The sequence below is a fragment of the Ambystoma mexicanum genome, chromosome 3q (assembly GCF_040938575.1).
Source record: "Ambystoma mexicanum isolate Mex_15411 chromosome 3q, UKY_AmexF1_1, whole genome shotgun sequence".
NCBI classification, from domain to species: Eukaryota; Metazoa; Chordata; class Amphibia; order Caudata; family Ambystomatidae; genus Ambystoma; species Ambystoma mexicanum.
Genome location: NC_090926.1, coordinates 461939459 through 461957225, shown reverse-complemented (window position 1 = coordinate 461957225; position 17767 = coordinate 461939459). Strand labels below are relative to the sequence as shown.

Sequence of the window (17767 nt, the reverse complement as noted above, 5' to 3'; positions counted from 1 at the left end):
CATTGGAGGAACAAGAGCGGCTTAAGCGGCTGCGATGGAAGGGGGGCGTGGCCGCAGTGCCATGAGGCCGGCACCACGGAAAGAGGAGCTCGCTCGGAGGAGCGGACAATGGAGATGAGATGCAGGGACTGCTGGTTATTCCTGCGACCCTGCAGGGAGGTGCAGCGGGTCCTCATGCACCCGTTTGGAAAAAGAAAGTACAAGCGGAAGAGTCCGCACGGCGAGAAGCCCCGATTCTCAATTTCTCAGCAGTAGGGAGAGGCAGGCGGCGGGACCTCCTGTGCAGTCTTGGAGGCAGGAGGAATTTCAGGCGCATGGAAGCGCGCACTGGCCCTTTCAAGAACCCGGGCCCGCGCGATGGTGGTGAAAAAAAAAAAAGACAAAATGGAAACTGAGGCCTGCGGCGGCCCGAAAAGAACAAAGGAGGTGGCCGTGGCCTATAATAACCGGGCCAGCAGCGGTGAACGAGAAAAAAAAAACGAATGAGCTGCGACATGGCAAAGGAAATGGGGATATCAAGAGGACTGATTAAGGCTGGCAACCATCAGTGAGGCCCATGGCGGCCTCAAATAGAGGGGGCGTTGCCCATCAGGACATGGGCCTGCCACAGTGGAGAAAAAAATAATAACAGGGGACATTGAGGCCTGTATCAACCAATGGAAGGGGGATGGACCATCAAGCCCTGGGCCTGCGCCACAGTGAAAAGAAAGGGGGAGGGGGGAACAACACTGGGCCGGTTTCGCCGGCCTACCGCGACACATCATGTGAGGCCGTGGGGGCATGCCCACCCCCAGGGTAACAAAAGTCATATGTGGGGAGCATGGGGAAGCCAGAGTACCCCGTTTTCCCCCACAGCATCAAAATGAGAGGGCCCGCATCCAGTGGGTGGCCCTCGGAACACTGGCCTGGGCACTGTCAACCCAGCCGCCCCGAGGGCCCACCGATCAAGGTTGTTGGCGGCAGGCTCCAGGTGGGAGCAACATCATGCACCTGAACACGGAAAAAGGAACACGGAGGAGGAGTGGAGGGTTGCAGCTCTCGCGAGTGCTTGTGCGCCCTCTGCCGCCAACAGTGTCTTGCAGCAACCCAGGGTGGAGGGGGAAGTGAAGATAGTGGCCCATCATCCTGCCTTCAACCCAGCACCCTGCCACGGTTATTTACCCCCACCATCTATAGACTAGGCTGAGGTGGCCCCTGGCACCTCCAGGTGCGGCTTTACCGGCCCTTGAACCCCGAACTGTCCTGAAGAGTTCTCAATGGAAGTCGGACTGGTGTCCTGCGGACCTGCAGGTAATCAAAGTGGACCCAGTAATCATACACATGAAGGCTGGGCACCCGCAGACCTGAATTGGCTCAGCCAAAAGATAGTGTGAAGCTGTGTTATTGCGTTTGTGGGTTTTGTAGTGAGGGGTGCCAGCTATGAGCGATGGTGTTGTGTCAGTGGTGCAAGAACCACTCAACAAGGTTAATAAAGGGTGTGCGTGTGGGTGGAGTTGTGTATAGATTAGTTGCGGGCATAGCATTAGTATTATTGGGGTGTGATGTTCATTTGTTTGGTTGTTATGAAAAAGGAGGAGTGTTGTGTGTCACCCCCTCCTGGGAGCATGGTAGCTCCCAGGATGGGTGTAATAGTCACATGGTGCTAACCATGTGACCAACCCAATAAATAGGACGAGCTGTTTCCGGCTCGTCAGTCTAACAAAGAGCTGACTCCGGTGTTTGTTTCCAGCACCATGCTGGTGCTACACTGAGTGCAGGAAGCCCAATTTCGGGGCCCTGCATGTGGAGGGTGCCCCTGCTGGGCAACACCGTCCCACTGTAAGATGTTGGCCTTGTGACCACGGCTGTCTGTGCAACCCCAGCCTGGGTGCCCCAGAGCCAGGGCTGCAGTGAGCTGGGTGCCCCCAGCCCACGTGTCCATCTCCGGTGATCCGGAGAGTAGAGGGTGCCCCGTGTTGGTTGTCCGCTGTGTGAACGCAGCCCAAAGGTCTCTGGCGGGCCACAACACAGACCCTGTCACACAGCCACTCATATTGTGTAGTTCAAGAGGTGTGCAGTCTCAGCTTCATTGCTGCCGTCCAGTCTGCTTTCAGTGTCATTTCCTTTCCCTGGCTGCCAGCAGGAAGAGCTTTGCTCCAAAGCCTTTCAACCAACGCAGAGCGCAGTAGAGCTGTGCAGAAGTGTGCAGTTTCAGCAGTCTCTGGCGAGTGACGACAGAGTGGCGGCCAAGCGTTCTTCTAACTGCCGGATTGAGCCCTATAGATCATCGAGGTATAAGGTGCAGGGGTAGGACATTGTTTGGCAATTGCTTTCTATGTACTGTATTATTACTACTAAAGCTATGTTGTAAGACTCACGCTCTGGCTGCTGTGCTGCCTGTGTGAACTCTCTGCTTCTGTGGTTCCTGCAGAGATTTCTCTCGAGCGACGGCTGAGTGTTTATGCCTCGATTGAAATTTTGACTGGGCTGAGCAAACTGAGTTCCTGCCGGTACACAGTGACTGTGGGACTGTTATAATGTTGTTATCCACTCCACTTCATCCAGAATGGAGAACGTTTCCCCTTCCCCGTTCCACCCCAGAACCCAGAACGCCCATTCCCCTTCTGACAGCCCTCGCCTCCGGGGGCCGTAAATAAAGGCTCATCTTCTCTTACCTCCGCCTCAGTATTTATTTCATTTTGGTATAAATGCCATGACGCTGGGAGGATGTGCCCTGCTAATAATGTTGAGTGCTACCAATGTGGCCTGTTGGGTCATTTCGCCAGAGTCTGCCGAAACACCCAAGGGAGACCACGAAGATCTGGCAACAACAACAGACCACCCTTCAACAAATGTGGGTCAGTGAAGACAGTTGACTACGACCAAATGTCAGTCAACATGTTGTCCATCAATCAGACATGCCCACAAGTGCAAATCCTCACTGTCACCTCTCTACAAGAATCCAGCGGTCCCTGGGTCAACATGTATGTCAACGACATACCACTGAAGGGGATGGTGGACACAGGGTCCCCTTACACCATGGTAGATCTCGAAACATTTTTAAAAGTGCTTCATGGTAAAGTCCACGATCTAAGGAAGTGCTTTGTGAAAGCCACAGGATATGGAAAGACTCCTATTGATATCATAGGGTACACTTGGATTAAGCTCAGATTTCATGACAGACAGACATACTGTAAATTGTTTGTGGCCAGGAATGGATCCTCGGTAGTGGGTTGGGAGGAACAAGCAGCCCTGCAAGTGAAAATTCACCCCGGGGAGGACATCCCGGTGCTGAGTGTGCTTAAAAGTGGTACCGACATCAAGTCCAACTTGACTGAGCAATTCCCCAAATCGAAAACCTCAAGTAAGACCCCACTCCAGCCTATGGAACCTCCCAAACATGTATGGTCGAAACTGGCGATAAACATCATGGGCCCCTTTGAAAACCTAGAGGCAGTGAAAATATTAATCATTGTAATCGTAGACTATACCTCCAGGTGGACCGAATGGGGGGGTGACAGAAACCAGCGCAACCACAAAGAAGGTCACAGACTTCTTAACCGAAATATTCAACAGGGAGGTGACCCCAAGGACATAGTCTCTGACAACAGATCCCAGTTCACGTCATCGAGATTCCAAGAATTCCTTAGAAGCAGATCCATCAACCACATCACCACGTCACTTCACCATCCTATGTCCAACGGGCTAGTGGAAAGAACCAATAGACTGGTAAAAAGTGTGTTCCAATCAGCCACAGCCAATGCTCTACCATGGAAGGAAACCCTCAAGGAGGCCTTGCACGCATACAGAACAACGCCACACTCCACCACCAACTCGGAGCCTTTCACCTTGATGCGGGGCAGAACCACAACCAACCAAATGAGACCAGGGTGGACATTCATGGACACTGGTGAGGCAAGAATGAACATCGAACCGAAAAGGGACATAGAACAAATCCAAGAAACCATAAAGGAGAAGCAAAAGAAATACAAAACATATCACAATTCGAGGAATGGAGCAAAACAGACGCTCCTTCAGGAAGGAGACTGGGTCTGCGTCAGAGTACAGAAGAAAACACTCAAGAGCGAATCCGAATTTAAGTCTCCGCAAATAGTGGCACATCGCCATGGAAAGTCTGTCACATTGGACGATGGAAAGAGGTGGTCCCATGATGATCTAGTAAGAACAACCAACGACACATACAGACCCAACACATGGTCAAGAGATGGACATTATCCTGAGGAGACACTTCACCACAAACAGGTAAGAAACAGTGAACTCCGTGCCGACGACAAGGAAACATTCACCAGGAGACTGTCGAGAAGAAATCGCAGGATCATCTGAAAATTCAACAGCGACCACGTCTACCATTGACCAGCAGCTGCCAAACCCATATCACATACCTTTAGCCAACTTTCCCACCCCACCTATCCTTGTTCTTTCTCCCCCCTTTCCTCCCCTTGCTTTCCCTTAGGTAAGGAGATGTTATAATGTTGTTATCCACTCCACTTCATCCAGAATGGAGAACGTTTCCCCTTCCCCGTTCCACCCCGGAACCCAGAACACCCATTCCCCTTCTGACAGCCCTCGCCTCTGGGGGCCGTAAATAAAGGCTCATCTTCTCTTACCTCAGCCTCAGTATTTATTTCAGGGACCTGTACCCTTTGAGCCGTACAAACTTCATCTGGCTGTGTGAACGGAGCGACTGCCTTATAACGGTGACTGTGGTACCAGTGTCCTATGAGCCGTATAACTTGCAGCTTTTACAATTGTTCTTTCTCTTGAGATTGTGTGTTTAAAAGGGACGGTGTACTGACGGTCCCTTTATCTCCATCCTTTAAGAAGTATGTGGGTGGTGTTGGCCACAACCTCGCCCTTCCTAATGCTCCTTCAGTGGTCCCGGAGAGAGCCTAAACATCTAAGGCAGGGTGGTGTGGAAATGGCCCGCCACCGTTCGAGCTCTACTTTGCTAGTGCTTGTTCATCTTCTGAGACCTTGCATTATGACTCGTCAGCAGCAGAAAAAACATCCATATTAATGGATGAACCTCAATTGGTGTCATGATGCCTACCCCCGGAGCACCAGGCCAGGCCCAGCACCCCCGGGAGCAGGCATCATGCCCCCGGGTAAAAGCCCAGCGGCTCCTTATAGGGGCTCTTTGGACTCTGTCCGGGCTCCATAGGCGCCAGGCTCATAAAGGAAGATGTTTTGTGCACTTACCTGATGCAGACCATGCTGCAAGATTCAGGCCTCCCTGAGACCTGAAAGGGACTATTTTTTCATTGGGACTATTTTGCCACTCGGGCGTGGCCAGGGAAGGATACTTACCTGGAACTACTTTGGGGGCTATTTAAGCCACGCCCAGACAGTAGCTCACGCTTCGCGTTGTTCTGCATCCAAGCAGCTGAACGCTCACCGTGTCTGCTCCTGCATCTGGTCTCCAGCCACGCCCGCCTCGATCCTGGAAAACCTGTAAGGAAAGAAGAGAAGAGAAAGGTGAAAACCAAGAATTTTATCAAACTTCTTACCTGCATCCGGAACCTTCACGCCAGCGTTCCTGAGAAAAGACTTTCATTTAAAAGCACCGTGTTGCTCGCTGCAGCGCCACGCTTCACTCACCTGTCCTCGGGAGTTCTTCTGGCTCCACCGCTACTGTCTGCACCGGTCGCCACATCTCTGCGCCTAGGGGAGAGAAGAGACAAAAGGTGAGCAGAAGGAACATATGAGGAAAGCCTAATTTTCCACCATAACACTTACCAGTCTTCTGTTGGTGGATCATTCCTCATTTCGGGTCGGCGCCGCTACGTTGGCAGGTACCGCACCCCAGCCCCTATGGGGAAAGGACAAAAGACATTACTGGAGGAATATAAAGACATTAAGAGGGATCGCCCCCATCGCTAACTCACCTGAGTTTACCATCGGCAAGTCAATCCCTCAACGCATCGCCTTCATTCTGCACCTGAAATAAAGGACAGATCACAGGTTAGGAAGGCAACAGAAAAGGAGGATCAACACTTGAACTTTTGTAATCTTCATACTTACGGCATTCCGCTCGGAAAAGTCAAGTCGATTTTGCCAGCGCCATTCTGAAAACCAGTGAAGTAACTGGACAAACACGCGCCCCTGCACCAGAAGCAGGATGGAGGGTTCATCCTTTCAAACCATAAGGTGAGCTTCAACCAGGGATTTCGGAGGAAGTTAGAGAAGAACGAAGAGGGCAAGGGGGGAGCAAGCACACTATTCTGCAGACTGTTAATCCCCTTTCTCATCTGCAGAAGGATATTCCTACGGGCCAGACAAGCAAGATTTAAGGGTCCTGTTCAGTCGGTGTTCCGAGTTCTGCGCATCAAGCTCGAAGAGGCCACAGCAACCCAGACTAGACCAGCGCCTCTGTCGGAGTCAGGTGAGCGTTACAATTGGAAAGCCTATTGAGGACTGAAGCAGGTAGATGCGCAGACTGCGCAACTTTCCAAGGGAGAGATACATTTGCAGTATGCATTGGCAAATTGGACCAGGTACTCTCAAGAATAGAGGAGAACATTCAGTAAATGGTCCCTGTGGAAAATGGGCAGGAAGGGTACCTGGTGTCTGATGGATCAATGCTGGCTCCAGTAATCTCTCATGAGTGGGGGAAATGTGTCAGACTATCTCTTGACTTTAAATCAAATCAATGGGTAATACCGGAATCCACCTTTAATTTCCACGATTTAACAGAGCTTATGCTTCATCAGCCGGACGTCAGACAATTGAGAAATGCAATGCAGCGAGTTCCCCCGTGCCAAATATACGTGGCGGCTTGGGTGTGGGAGGGGAAAGGCTTGAGGGTGCTTCTTTGGATGAAGTTCTTATGCCTAATGTAGAAATAGCCTAATCCAATAGGAAGCCCATAACTGGTGTAGAGGAGGTCCCAAATACAGTCCTCACTCCAACCATCCATTTTGAAGTACCAAGAAAGTGGCGCATGATGAGCAAATAAACCAGCAGAGAGCCGCGGTAGGGCTCTGCCCAGTACCTATTAGCAGAACAGCACCTATTGAAGTACCAATAGCGAGGAAACCATGGACAGTAAGGTACCGATTGAGAAAGCCATATCAACAAATGAGACGAACCGAAGATCTCCTGAGTACAGTCCCTGAAGAGACCAAGAAGGTCCTAATGGAAGACGGATGGTGACGTCACGAGAACCCGGACTGACTCACATGTAGAAGAAATTATGTCCAGAGAATGATGCAAAGAGACAAAACGCCATGAACAAGAATATTGTGAATTTAGAGTGTGAAGGCGATATGTAAGAAGCTTAAGCTGTAAGCATGGCAAAGATATTTGACCAGTTTGCACGTGTACATACGCTTGGAACCGCAAGAAAGCTAAGAGAATCGTGCAGCTTGCTATGCTTAGTAGAGGGATAGTGCGGCATGCGCCATATACATATCTACCTCAAATAAAGCACTTTATATGAAGTATACTTCCACTTTGCACGAAAAGCAGAAACAACAAAATTTACTAAGGCCATTCGGTTTCACATTCAATGAAATCAGGAGCTGAGCGGCAGAAACGAAACTCAGCAGAGGCAACTCGTGCCTAGGGAACCAAGGTCGTATCCATCAAAATGAACGAGCAGTAGCTTGAATTAACTAAAGCAAGGACCAGAATATGCTGCTTTGAAGGGGCAAGATAAGAAGGCGAAGGCAGGTGGTGGTGAACATGAAATCAAATACACAAATTGTGAAGAAAAGGCAAATCCGTGGTGTATGAATCACGTGACCAGCCGAACGAACAGAGCAAGACCCCCACACCTACGTATGGCTGTGAGCCAGGAGAAGATATCTAGACAGAAGATGCAGTCTCGAGGCCAACCACAGCAAAATAATTGACCCATAGCCACTAAAGTGATGATTAATTGGAGGAAGGCCGGGTGAGTTGAGGGGCACCCTGCACCTGACCGACCATTCTGCGTGCTGCTAAGCAAAGGGAGAAAGTATGCATGGGGTTGATGCCAACCCAATCACAGTGGACCAAGTAATCTAGGGTCCTATAGTTATAAGAACCAATGGGACGTCGTACTTTTAGTCTGCAGCAGTCATTTTTCAAGGAAGGGCTTAGATGCCCACCTGACAGCGTTTACCCAATCCCCTCACTCCGTTACCATATACAGATATAGTACCTATAGTAAAGTTACCTTTTCCGAACCAATAGAATTGCATATCAATTTTTGAGTGTTACAAGTCAATGATGACGAGTTTTTAGTATAAATGTTAGCTTTTTTATGAAGTTCATTGGAGTTGAAGCGAGGAGGAAGTTCGCATCATTGCTGATATTCATGACTCCCCATTTTTTGTACTTGTCATTAAACGGACCCCCTTTGCCAAACCGTTGAGTTGTCCTTATTGATTGGTGTTGAAGTATAGATCTGCACCCCCATCCATCTGACGGGTGCTGCTATCTTGTCTTAACGTGCTTCTGAGCAAACTCTGACTCTATGGGCCGGTCGGGGGTCTCGGAGCATACTGGCTCAACCTTGCATAAGCAGAGGCCGCCGGGAATGGGTTGGGCATGACGGTTGTGGATGAGTGGTCCTTCCCGGTGCTGTTGCGGCTTCTAGATACTATGGATAGAGGGTATGAATCCCTCAATTCTGAGTTATGGGAGGTTAGGCAGATCCTGAAGGAGCTAAGTGGGAAAGTAATTTTTTTGGAAGGATTCATTACTGCATCAATTTTACACCAAAGGCCTTCGGACAATCTCTGTCCTATACCTCAAGTGTTGGAGGGAATGGTACCAACCACTGTTAAGGGTTTTGGGGGGGGCGGCAGTGGTCTGTCAGTGCGGACGATGTGTCAGGCAGCCCTTCCACCAGTGTCTGTTTTTGGTAGCAGTCATATTGAGGTCCGTCCTCCCATAGCAAGACAAAGAAGTGCTGAGGGGAACGGGAAAACTAAATTGTAAAATGCCCCTTAAACAGGAAAAAAAAAAACCAGGGGCTCACAGAAATATTTAAATAATTTGTGGTTGCAGTTGGACAATGCCCTAGTCCGAGTGCAGGGGAGATGCAATACTGAAAAAGGCATTGGCGAAGGTGGGTGGGTCTTTAGTCAGAGACACAAAAACTAAAGCTCATCAGAACCTAAATCAGAAAACATGTTTATAGCGATTTAAGACGTGTGCTTCTTAAGAATGAATCTTTCTGTAATATTATACATCGACCTCAGGATCCATCCTTCCTGCAACAGCTCATCAGAACCAAAACTTCAGGACCCCTTTGACATTCTGAAGCTCATCACTTCATTGTTGTATGTACAACAATTGAACACATGGACGTTTTTTAACCCCAGTATATTGCACACGATTTTGCAATACGACAAATGTTTTTCTTCGGTGGAAGTAAGTACCTTTGGACCCTTTTATACCTTAACATTATTTCTACTGTTTGCATACCTTTAATTCTTTGTTCGAGTAACACATTTCTTTCATAGAATTCTTCTTCAATTTTACTTCAGTGCTTTTTGATGGGGATCATGGCGTCTAGTGTATGTAAGTAGGTCATGAGTGTATGGCATATTAGTGTACTAGCGTAAGAGCATATGACCTATATGTATGTTGTATGAATGTATTGCGTAAGGAAGTATGGCATGAGTGTATGGCATGTGAGTGGTCGGCATAGGGTCTATGAGTGTATGTTTTAAGTCGTGCAAGTGGATGCCATGTGTTTATGTACCGTGTGTATATATGGCATATGAGTGCATGGTGTAGGAGTGTATGAAGTATGGTGTATGTCAGATTAGTGGCTGATGAGTGTATGTGAACGCCTTTAATACGAGTGTGTGGCGTTTGAGTGTCGAGTTTATGGCATATGGCTTATGAGCGTGAGTGTATGTCATGTGTATGGCATACGAGTGTTTGGCATATGGCATACATATATGGAGTATGGCATACAAATAGGAGTATGGCATAGGAGTATATGTATAGGAGTGTATGGAATATACATCTGGGGTATGGTGTATGGCATGAGTTAATGGCATATTAGTGTGGTGTATGAGTGTTTGATATGTGAGCGTGTGGCATACATGTGTCTAGTGTATGAGTGTCAGGTTTATAGCGAATGGTTGTATGGTTTAGGAGTGTATGGTGTGTGAATATATGTCATTTGTCTATGGCATACAACTATGGAGTATGGTGTATGGCATCCGCATTTATGGCTCAAGATCCCATTACTAAAATCTGAAAAACGTACCTTCAGCTCAAAGGCTGGGGTGTCGATGGTCTGGGCACCATGGCGCTTGAAGCAGTTGATGATGGTATTAAAGACCTGCTCACGGACTGCCATCTGCTTGGGATTGTAGTCCCTTGTTCCCTGCAATGTAAAAACAAATAAAAAAAGAAATACATGTAAAATTGACCATAGACAGAGGCATCACTAACAAATTAAACATACCCAAGTAAAACACATTTTGCATTGGCATTTCATTGGGTTCAGACGACTAGAATAGTGGGGCAGTACCTTTGGTGTCTTCAGAACAAAACTCTGCTTCTCTTCATTTGTTCCCAATTGAGCCTTCCATTCCAGTTTCCTTGCAACTGCTTCAGGGGCCTATCAACAGAATGACAGCAAATTAAAATGGCCTTGTCAACTAGAAATGCTAAACCACTACATTTGAACAATAGGGCCACTCAATGCCTGCTCACAATCAATTAAGAGAGCCTCCACCAAGAAACCCTTATTTAACCATGCTTGATAAGATCTTAGACCTGACATACATTAATTGATGCATTGGAGATGGTTGTCAAGAAGAAGAGTCGTTTATTCCATATTCTGCATCCGTTTCCACAGTAAAACAGTTCTCCTTGCCTTCTAAATGTCTTTCACACCAGCTGTTAGGACAGACGTCCCAATATGTGATCGACAGTGCATTCCCTTCCATTTTTACATTTCCGTGCTGGTTTTTGCAAAGTGAGACCCCATCCAGCAGCTCCTTCAAGATGCACCTCTAGATTATGTGTCCTTGGAAGATCCTAAGGTGACGAGGTCACGGTTCGGAAAACAGCATATGGTAGTTCACTTCCCCGAGCATGTGACCATTCTAGGCCCCTTGTTTAACTCACAGATATGTGGCAGTTCATTGTATTATTTTGGAAATATACACTACTGCATCCATTTTATGTTGAGGCAACAGATGCTTGTCCCCTGCAGTTCCTGTGGCAAGGCAGACATAGGAGACTGGCACAAAGGCATGTTTCAAGGATTTTTATCAAAGAAAAGAAAACCTCAACAAGCCCTAGGTCTACAATGAAGGTTCCTTAGCTTCAAAGAAAAAGAAACACATGGGTGTTGTGAGGAACCCGAGGACGTCCTCTGTTCCTTCTTCCCGATATCCTATGCTCAGGTTGCCCAGGAAGGGCCATCGCTTTTGGATCCCCACCCATCTGGGTAGAGGAGACTTGGGGGGGGGGAAGGGGTGAGGTGGAGGGGACATGGGGGGGGATGTCCTTGGTTAAGACATGGTATCCCCCATTTCATGATGAACCTTCAGTCCCAGCCACCTTTAGGGGTATTGTCATCCTTTCCCCTTTTCTTCCTTTGAGGATGACCTGGGAAAATGTCATAAATGTAGTAACATCAGCAAGAGGCTAAATAAGAGGCTTCCGTATTCAAATAAGGTAAACAAATATCTAAGCCCTGATATTGTGTCAGAGAAACATCAATCCAAACTATTAAGAAAACAACCAATATTTGTGCATAATTCCCCACTCTAATACTGGGACGAAGAAGAGGCAACTAGGAGTTGTATACACTAACATGCAATTACACCACTCTGGTCTGGTGAGGAAGAAGCCTGGAAACTATTGTGAAGGTCAGGCATATCCACAGAAAAACAAAAACTGTAGTCAGGCAATTGAACTCCAGGGCTTGCACGTTAACCTGTTATCAGGTCACAGGTGCATAAAAGGTGGAGCAGCCCGGAGGAAGTGGAAACCAGCCAGAGAGAAGCCGGGCCGAGAGAGACTGGTCTGAGAGGGGAGAATTCCTGCTGAGAAGGAGGCTGCCAAGGAGAGTCCTACCTGGAGGCCAGGACGCCGGCTATTGCAGACGAGAGACCGTGAGAGGGGCGAAGCGGTTGGAGTCTCTCTGCCTTGTGCTCACAGCCAGAGCTGTGGGGCATGGAAGACTCCCGAGTGCTGCAGGCCACCGGTGGCGTCTGCGTGTGAAGAGTTGAGCTACCAGAACCCTCAATGAAGCTTACTGAATGAGAGCGCTGCTTGCGTAGCTCCCGCAAAGTGTGCGCACAGCTGATGGAAGCCAGGAGAAAGAAGAGAGAGAACGCCCGGAGGAGCCGCCAAAGACTGGCGAGTGAATTGAAGGGAACACTCTTACCGGTGCGCTCCTGGGGCTACAACGGAGCAGACAATATTGCCGGATGAACTGGAAACTGTGTGCAAGTAATGGTGAACCCAAAGTGAGGAGTTTTGAATATCGAGCAAAGGCTGAACTATAAGGAAAGGAAAGCCTACAAATATAAAGCAAGCATTATTGAATACCGAACTAAAGGAAAGCTTTGATAAGCCTACAATGAAATGAAAGCATGTGTGAAACATATGTAATGAACAGTTAAAGACAAAGAATTAACCTTTATGAATACTTCTGAAGAGTATGAAAGCAAAGGGGTGAAAGAGAGTGAGCACCGCAGAGTGAATAGTGTGGAAGAACACACTGTGGAAAAGCCAAGAGGGTGCAGAGCACAGGTGCAGTGACAGAATCCTGTGTGGGCAAGAAAGCCTAGGGTTATTGGTTGCGTGACCTGTAATGGGTGGACCATGTGGTCTGACAACTTCACCTAGACTGAGGATAACCTGTCTGAAAAAGCTAAGGAAAAGTAAAGATAATGAATCTTCACTTGTGAATTAGATTGCTGAAGTGAATGAAGAAAATAGCAATCTGTGTAAACTATTGAAGTGCCTGAAGGATTTTAACGTCGACCTGGAACTGGTTTTGAACATTAAGAGTCTTGAACTGAGTGTGAGTTGGCAAGCTGGACAAGTTGATGCCTTGGGAAAAAGAACACGGAGGTCCTTTTGGAACAGTGTTTTCTTCTTGGGGAAGAAGACCCTGAGATCTTTTGGAGACTGCTTTGAACTTGGGGAAGAGAACTCTGAGACTTCGGGAACTGTGTTGTTGCCTTAGGGAAGGGAACCCTGAGACCTTTTGCAAAATGTGTAATTTTTTGGGGACGGTACCCCCAAGGCCTTTTGGAGATTGCTTTGAACTTGGGCTAGGGAACCCTAAGGCCCTTTTTGGAACTATGCTGTCTTCTTGGGGAAGGGAACCCCGAGGTCTGGAACTCCTTTGAACTTGGGGAAGGAGAGTGGGAAAGTAAAGTCAAGAGCTGGAAGGAGCTCAGAACTTTATTTGGAACACCATTTCTTTAATTACTGACATCCCTACACATTTTTCAGCTTTAGTTGTTAGGGCAAGTATAGGTTTTGGACACAGACTTGAGATGAACTTACTGACTTAAACTATACTTAGTTTCTTTAGGTAGGGAAATCCCACCTTAGCATAGGGCAAGTTAGGCCTTACACCATCCTGACATTTAAGTTAATAAAAGGGATTTTGTTTTAACTTTGAATCTGTTGCCTGTGTCGTGCTTCATGATGCTGTAAAACCAGATATTATATGAAGAGGCCTGGTATGTTTCTATATACCAGATGATACCAGAACGGGAACGCTTGAATAGGACGGTTTGGATGGCCTGGGCAACTACATAAAACCTGACCGATAGAAAGTAGTTTGAGGCGTCTCATTGCTTCTGCTACAGGATCTCACTGGGATGAAGCTGTGAACTACAGTAATTGCAGTCATAGCTACCAACAAGGTGGCCATCACCATTTGAGATCCAGATCTGAGGGACCCCAGAGAAAAGAGAATTATTTGTTTGGAGATTTCCAGACTGTTTAGAGAGGAGAAGAGGAAACGCAAGAATTCCCTGAAGAAATTGGGAATCTGCAGAAAGAACCAGAAAATGTCCAAGAGTTTCTACTAGGAAAGAGAGGATACTCTCCCCTACCAAAGAAGATTTTTAATATCGGCACAAGACATACTCCCCTGAAGAATGTCCTACATTGTTGTATATTAAGGACAGAAACTTGTACGAGTCGTTTTTTTTTTTAATATACTAACAGGAAATAGGCTGAAAGTAGTTAGGCTTGGGGAATCAGACTGTTATTTCTACACATATTTAAGATCCTTGAAAAATGATTGCAACGTGACTCACTCATGGTGTTTCTACTTGTGTTGTTTTAACATATTGTATGTGTTTTATGTATTATGATCATTTTTATGATTGTTTTACGAAATTGACTGTTTTATGATTAATAAAATTTTGCGATAATTAATTCCACTTTATGTGGGAAGAGAATAAGGTGACACCGAATAGAATATAGGACTTTCTTCTTGTATATAGAAACTATATGCTCAGAGAGCAAGAAGTCTCTTGATCCCTACCTGTGATTTAGAACCGTTTTGAGAATAGAGGCCTGGTATGTTATCATTAGAAATTCATTACTCATTTAGGGATTCATTTATTCATCATTCATTCTGAGTAGTGACATTTAGTTATCCATATTATTCAGCCATTTGGTTTGCTAGAGAAAGAGGCCCCGTTATATGAAGTGCCTTGCTTATACATGTTTAGATATATGTTATTATGTATGCATTTAGACACGCATGAATGTGCACTTAGAAGTATGCATTGAGCCATGGTATAGCGCTTGGTTTGAGAGAGAATGTGTTAGGCACTATAGAGCATGTAGCTGGCTCTTAAGCCATTCTGAAGAGACACAGAAGAGAAGCTCCACTTCGGTCTGCAGAGACATTGTTATGGTACACTGTGAATCGAGGAATGTGTAAACAAAGGCTGGTAGACAGAGAGATAAGATGTAACTATTGCCCGAGTAGAAGAGGGCCTGGCATATCAGCATCGCTGGCTTGCTCGCCGACAGGAAGGGGGGGGATATTCGCAGGGAGTGAGGTGCTTTGCACAGAGACAGACACGGAGAGAGGGATTTCAGTAAGCTAAGAGCTGACAATGAATGGAGAAATGGGAGGATGTTATGGTGTTTCGTAACACAGACAGGAGAAGGCCAGAGAATTCAGACAAGATATGATGAAATGTCACAGTGACTAGAACACACACAGACCTTTAGGCGCTTGGTTTTAGAGAAATGCTTGCTAAGAGAGGTTTGACATGTAACCATGGAGAAAGAGTGACGTGATGTGACACTATAACTTGGAGCCTGAAATGAGCAGTAGATGTATGAGAGAAAGAGGCATTTGGGTAGCGTTTTGGATGCAGCTTGAGAGAGAGAGGCTTTTGGAGAATCGGCTGACATGCAGCTTGGGGAAGCATTCTGGCAGAGCTTTGGCAGGAGGCCAGACCGCTAAGGGGCCAAGGAGAGAGAAGAGAGATGAGAGGCCCTGGCAGAGGCTTAAGGCAGTTTGAGCGGCTGGCTGCAAGGGAGCTGGAGAGGAGAGAGATGGGACACATTTGAGATGGGATCTTGAGAGGGGAGTATTGCTGATTGAGTATGAGGCCTAACTGACTGATAAAGACACGTGCAATGGGGAATTAGGACAGACACTCACACAGAGCTTTTGGTTTAATAGAAGGGGAGATCGGTCAAGGATTGTTTGAGAGAGAGAGTGTGATGTGGATTGGAGAGGAATGCTGAATCTTACCATATATATTTTCTAAATCAATAATATAAATGTATACACATTCACAATTGGTGATCTTATTAGGATCACACACACTTCACTTTGAAGGCAGTTATATTCTCCCTTGTCTGGCTGATTGGCTGGAGGAGCATAGCCATACTCTCAATTCATGCCCTTCTTCCCCTCTAAATAGTTTCTCTTCCGCCTTGTCTATTATTAGGCTCTCTGATTTGTTCCCAGTCAGGGGAGAAGAACTCTCGTCATAGTTTCTGCTGTCCCGAGTCTTCTCTTCTCTCTAGCTTTCCTCTCGTCCCTCTTTCTCCTAATGCTTAAGTAGTAGTGTGGAGCTGAATAGGTGGTTTAGCCACTACTCTATCCTGTACTTCTGTAGATTAGTCATCATTTTTCCACATATCAAATATATCGTTATTTCATTCTTCCCATTGCATCCTTCCAGTAGCATATAATCTATTGCATCCAATTCACTGTATCTATCATTTTTCATTCTTCAAATCATACCTATTGTACTTTTCCTATTGCATCCATTTAATCTTTTATATCATATTTTTCATTCTTTCTAGCATATCAGATCTTTCAAGCTACAACCAGTGGTAAGAATGGCAGCTTGCAGACCACTAACCAGGCATAATAGGTCACTTGCCACCTCAATTCTCCACAGAAACAGCACACTGTTTCCCACTCGCCAAGAGTCAATTGTCACTAGCCAATGGCTAGTGGCAAGTGCAAATTTTGAGGCCTGCTAGAAGTAGCATGTATTTTTGTAGTACCCATCTTTCTTATCTTCCATATGATGTCTAACATTTCCTTACCGTTCTATATGTATGTCTATTGCAATCTTCCTATTGTTTCTCTATATATTTCTGATCGTATCCATCGCATCTTTCCTAAAACATCTATGATATCTTTCCTATCGTACCCATCTGTCCTATTGTATTCGTGCATATTTGAAATATGCAAATCACTTATCTCTATGTGACTTGGTTAAGTCAAATTCCGCAGCATTGGAAACAGACTGAATAAAATTAAGTGCTATATTAAGAATAATTGACTTTGAGGAAAAAAAGGAGAAACATGCTGCCAGAGATGTTTGCCTTTTGGTGAACAAACATGCGTCATTGCAGATTAGAACACATGAGGATTGCAGAACACATGAGGTAAGATAAGTGGGATCTATGAGGTTTTGACGATTCTTTTTTTCCCGAATGGTCACTTTGCATATTTTGTTGTTGTTACCTCTTGTCAACACAGAAAGAAAAGGGAGCCCCCATAACTTCCTCTTCAATTTCCCCCTTCATATACCTTAACATCTATGGTAAAAAATTTAAAAAATGTAAAAAAGTAAAATAATAATTCGGCAAAATGCATTGGGTAACGTTGCAATTCGGCAAACGTGTGGCATACTAGCTATGTGTATCCATACTGCACTGCAGATAGTTTTGCACTTTAGGTGCAATGGCCCACGAGGGAGGGGTTGGAAATGCATTTAAAGCTTTATACAAACTCCACCTCCAGGCACTGTGACATCAAAGTTTAACTATAATAAGTTACACGCGGTTTCTGATATCAGAACTCAAATTTAGTAAGTTTACTTAGGCTTCCAATGTGGGGAGGGCACAATATACAATTATTTTCTTGAAGTTAATACTTTAAGTATGATAACTACTTTTGACTGTTTTTTTAATTCCAGGTTTGGAATATGCATTGTATCTGTCATTCCATAACATGTGTCACTAGGACACACAAACAAATTGTTATAAGATTTCAACTTACAATTTCCATTGAATGCAAAATGATAACATGCCTATTGTCATGATTTGCTCCCTTAGTTCTCGTTCCCACCACTCGGGGGCCTGATTTGGAATTTATTCCCCATTGGACTTTCCTTCCGAATCTTACGAAACAGTGCTTTGGTGATTCTAAATCTATATTTTCCATTTAATTTCCCTTTCGGATCCATTGTTTTTGGCAGTCAGTGCGCAGCTTTAATCAAAAGACTATGCTTCACAGAATACCTAACCCACTGCCTCCTCTCCACCCTTGAAGGGCAAGGTTCGGCGA

The 17767-nt window shown here is 46.0% G+C and overlaps 1 protein-coding gene and 1 long non-coding RNA gene across 5 annotated transcripts in view; one reads left to right on the top strand and one right to left on the bottom strand.

The window, feature by feature from the left end:
• LOC138582676 (histidine--tRNA ligase, cytoplasmic-like) overlaps window positions 1-17767 on the bottom strand; it is a 556920-nt gene that overhangs the window by 515116 nt on the left and 24037 nt on the right. For 2 of the 4 annotated variants that reach the window (XM_069654213.1, XM_069654214.1), the window contains exons 2-3: window positions 10478-10567; window positions 10211-10330 (exon numbers count right to left, since the gene is read on the bottom strand). The exons of the other annotated variants lie outside the window; for them this stretch is intronic. In XM_069654213.1, the coding sequence (XP_069510314.1) occupies window positions 10211-10330; window positions 10478-10567 (210 nt within the window). The remainder of the gene's footprint in view (window positions 1-10210; window positions 10331-10477; window positions 10568-17767) is intronic. 4 annotated transcript variants of the gene reach the window in all.
• Window positions 1-17767, top strand: part of LOC138582677 (uncharacterized) — a 192139-nt gene that overhangs the window by 161990 nt on the left and 12382 nt on the right. The window lies entirely within an intron of this gene.